This window comes from Buceros rhinoceros, unplaced genomic scaffold (assembly GCF_000710305.1).
Source record: "Buceros rhinoceros silvestris isolate BGI_N320 unplaced genomic scaffold, ASM71030v1 scaffold10963, whole genome shotgun sequence".
NCBI classification, from domain to species: Eukaryota; Metazoa; Chordata; class Aves; order Bucerotiformes; family Bucerotidae; genus Buceros; species Buceros rhinoceros.
The window spans coordinates 375-4,517 of record NW_010404241.1 but is presented as its reverse complement, the minus strand read 5'-3'; the positions used below and the strand labels follow the sequence as shown (position 1 = coordinate 4,517).

At 51.3% G+C, this 4,143-nt stretch overlaps 1 protein-coding gene across 1 annotated transcript in view; it reads right to left on the bottom strand.

Annotated features, from left to right (window-relative positions):
* The window catches only part of TRMT2B (tRNA methyltransferase 2 homolog B (S. cerevisiae)), an 8,895-nt gene that overhangs the window by 4,388 nt on the left and 364 nt on the right, over positions 1–4,143 (bottom strand). The window contains exons 2-7 of the mRNA XM_010133327.1: positions 2,927–2,981; positions 2,313–2,432; positions 1,794–1,893; positions 831–901; positions 256–402; positions 22–116 (exon numbers count right to left, since the gene is read on the bottom strand). Of these exons, the coding sequence (XP_010131629.1) occupies positions 22–116; positions 256–402; positions 831–901; positions 1,794–1,893; positions 2,313–2,432; positions 2,927–2,981 (588 nt within the window). The remainder of the gene's footprint in view (positions 1–21; positions 117–255; positions 403–830; positions 902–1,793; positions 1,894–2,312; positions 2,433–2,926; positions 2,982–4,143) is intronic.

Genomic DNA, 4,143 nt, shown 5'->3' with positions numbered 1-4,143 from the left:
TCCCCGAGTCAAGACATGTACCTCTCTTGGAAATAAAGTGAAGTCAAGGCACAGACTGTCCCAGGTCCACACGTGAAGAACTCCTTAAGCAGTGCTTTCTGAGTAGCCAAGGCCTCCTGTCAAGAGCAAGAAAGGAAAATCCGGCTGTTTGGGTAATCTGACGAGACACCTCTCCCAGCGATACAGCCACCAAGCTCACGGCAGCCAGACACCCGATGTGCCTCCTGCCAGGGGCCCCGTCCTCCATGGACTCACCTGTCCCAGCTCCTGGGGGTGGAAGGTGACGATAGCCATGGTGTCACCTCGGCTGGTGGTGCGTACCACAAGCTCCCGCCAGTGTCCACCTTCGTGGAAAAGGATGCAGGGGTCCAGGGGGGAGTGACGGATGAACTCCTCATAGCACTGAGCGGAGGGGAAATGGCACTGGTAGTACAGCGAAGACAACAGCCCTGCTCGTAGCATAACTCTGTGCGCCCCAAACGGGGGGCCCTTCCACCGGTACATCCTTTTTTTTTCTGTTTGATTTCAATTCACTGGGTGAAGGAAGCTCCTTCCAAGTTCTTGGCAGACAAGACATTTTAATAATTTCCGCTTGTGATTCTAATGTATTTTAATATACTGGCAGGGATCCACTGTCACTTGATTACCTTAATTCTTTGGGACAGTTTAGAGGCTGCAACATTAACACGCAGGTTTTACAAAAAATATTTATCCATCAACCTGAAACTTTTCAGAACACGAAACATAGCGTAACTAAAAATTACAACATTCTCCCAAATACTTCCCACTCCATTCCCACATCCAGGGACAGACAGGTCTTATTTATTTACCTCCGCTACTTGTTTGTGGTTTTGGGGTATGTTCTCCATGTGGTTGGCTTTCACACAGACAATATTTCTTGCTGGAGAGAGACAGATGGGTATTTAACTGTTTTGTTTCAGGGCACATGGCACAATAAACTGTGGAAAGGCCTTTCCTCTGAATTCTCCCATTGTGGAAAAAAAAAAAAAGAAAAAAAATGGTATCTAAGTGCCCCACTAAATCCTGTGACCTTGTGGGTGCATGCAATCTGCAGGACCTGCCAGAATTCCTTTGCCAGTGATTACTGTCACTAATTTCCATGAAGAACTTGGGGCTCTGGGAGCTCTGTAAATGTCCCTTAGCAGTTCCAAAAGGAGTCACTGCACTATTCTTAAAGGAAGGGAGGCAGAGCAGAGCAGAGCAAGCTGGGCTTACAGCAGCAAAACTGCTGCCTGGAAGACAGCATTTCCACGTCGGTTTACCTCTGCTGCCACAGGTAAAATGCATCCATGCAATTATTTTTGCCATGAGAAAAGTACACGGCGCCTCTTGCTATGGATGTTGACAAGCAAAACCTGGTATCAGTGGCAGGAACAAGCTGACCACTGAGCAGCTTGCAAGGAGCACACAGGTCACATCTTCGTTGCTCACGACTGAACTGCCTCATGCACCCAAAATGCTCCAATGTTGCTCTGCTGCCTACAGACACGCACACCCCACCCGCATGGGAACAGTGTTAATGGAGAAGAGCAAAGCTAAATCCTGGAGGGGCTGCTACCACTGCTGTGTTTAGCAAATTAGAAGCTGGCGTTTCTTAAGAAGCTGATGAATTGAGGTTTTAAAATTGCTGCCCTGGACTCAGTAGCGTTCCTGCTGGCATCCCCCATGATTCAGGCTTCTAACCCAGGTGGAGGCTGTCACAGCAGAGCCTTGCCCCAATAAAGCCAGCCCCGGCCAATAGTTTTCCACCCAGCTCCTGGTCCTGCACTGACCTCTGCCGGTTCCCACATACAACCCCACGGTTTTGGGGTTCCCATCCGGTCCTCGGTTCACAGAGAAAGTAGATTTGTTTCTATAGCCATTAATGACAGGCTGAGGGAGAAAAGAAGGAAAAGCAAAGCCTTGGATTAAAAGAAAAAGTAACGGAGGAAAGCCAAAACCTAGCCTGGCTGTTCTTCTGCTGACAACACAGGAAGATACATGTGAACATCCAAAACACAGACATGGAGCCTGTGCGCAAGACCCTCGCTACTTCCCCTGGGGAAGAAGAAATGGCTCTCTCTGGCAGAATGGTGACAGGTTTATTACAGAAGGCTGGGGCACAAAAGAGGGTTCCTAATTACCGGGCTTGATTTGCTCTCCAGCAGTCACAGGCTGCAGAGCAGAAGCTAGCAAGGACTGCCACGGACACATTCTCTGTAGCCAACGAATTCCCACCACAAGACTCCTCAGGAGTTGAACAAGAGACCGCTTGTGGCTCACAGGGGACAGCGTTCCTACAGGATACTGACCGAAGGGACGACAGGCTGGAGAGGACAGCAGAGTCCACCAGGTTTCTGCGCAACTATGCCCAGCTCCTCAAGACGAGATGCCAGTGTCTGCAAAATCTTCTTCTGGCTTTCATACTTCACCTGCAGAGGAGTCCTAAGCCAGAAACACTCTCACCGGACCACAGGACAGCGGGCAGCTCTTTGCTGCCCACCTCTGAGAAGGCAAACAGGAGGGAGTACTGCGAGTGGAATACAGGCCCACAGGAACTCCGCCCTTCTCATCACCAGAGCTGCTTGGAGCAATGGGCAGAGATAGAGAGAGAGAGAGCTACTGTGTCCACAGTCCCCAAGTGCTGGCTGGACCACCTGTTCCAACCTGAACCCCCAGCGAACCAGCTGTCCCACGCTGGACAGGATCACTGTGCAAGTGCCCATCCTCTGCGCTGGTGATCACACACACCACCCAGAGGGAGCCTTCCAGCTCTACCCTTCACAATAAATGAAGAATTGCAGCAGCAGTAAGTGGGGCCTGAAGAGCTGACGGCAACTAAGTTGCTCGGGGCTATTGCTCAAGGGGGATAGGAGGGACAGCTGGGACAACATGACAGAGAAAAGTCCGTGTAAGCACATCTTACCTGCAGCTGCTCTTCATAGGGAAGTCTCCACAGCGGAGTCGCCACATCCGCTAACCTGGAAAGCACCATTGAGGTAGGGCCCAGAGCTACTCGCCTCCTGACAATTATGGCTTAACATCCCTGCCGGCTGCTTCATGGGCAGGCTCTGCACCAGACCTGGCTGCAAACACCCAAACTCCCTTTTCGTGGCATCTTCCTGGGGCAGAATACTTGTGTCTGGCAGAGGAACCCACAGGAGCCACAACAACCAGCTCTCAGAGCACAGGCAGAAGAGCCTTTGGCAGAAGACTGACCAGTGATGCCTGGGTAACCCAGCAATCTTTCTGACCCCCCTCTAACAGACAGGGCCAGGAACAGCGTTTTCCCCACAGAGGGACCCAGAGAGAGGCCCTGATGAGCCCGGGGTGAGACCTGACACCAGGCTGGTAAAGCCAGGGGAATGAGTATTCAGATGGTATGGGGGTCAGAGGGGGGAAAAAACCCCAAAACCAAAACAACAAAGTGCAGGCAAAGAAGGGGAGGTGGGGGGTGGAAGATTTCATGTTGTAGCTTCAGATGGGCTGTGTTGCTTTCTCCCTCTGAGTTCAGAGGCTTTGGCCATCCCTTGCCGCTCCGAGGACAGCCCAAGTCCCACCTCCCTGGAGTTTTCCCCTAAAAGAGCAAGATGCTCCTCTCATCACTCAACGCATCCATCCTCCACCATCTACCTGCTCACATGTCCAGCTACTACTACATGTTTTTTGCTAATGCTGAACTAGCTTAAATCCACCACAGCAAAATGAAGAGTTCGTGTGTAGCAGGCAAACAAACAAAAAAACCCAACCACCAACCAACCACAGAGAGTAAGCGGTAAGGTGGATATGATCCAAACTATCCTAACTACCCATCAACTACTGATTTACTGAGCCCATGGAGAACGTCGCCCCACAGCTGGATAAGATGCCGTTACTGCTTACTGGGATTTTTGGAGCTGCTTCCAAAGCACCCAGCGTCAGCTAGTTTCAGGCACAGAACTGCAAACCAAAGGGACTAATTGCTTTTTGCTTGCCATCCTATGGCAACTGCTCTGCTCCTGACGCTCTCCTCTTAGACGCTTTCGTTTGTCTTTTCCACCATTCCCGGCACCAGGCAAAGCTCCAGGGAAGCCCGCTGAGCCCTGGCTCTTCTATTCCTACCGGGGAGCGCTGCCTGGAGGGGAAAGCCCCAAGCCACTGCTC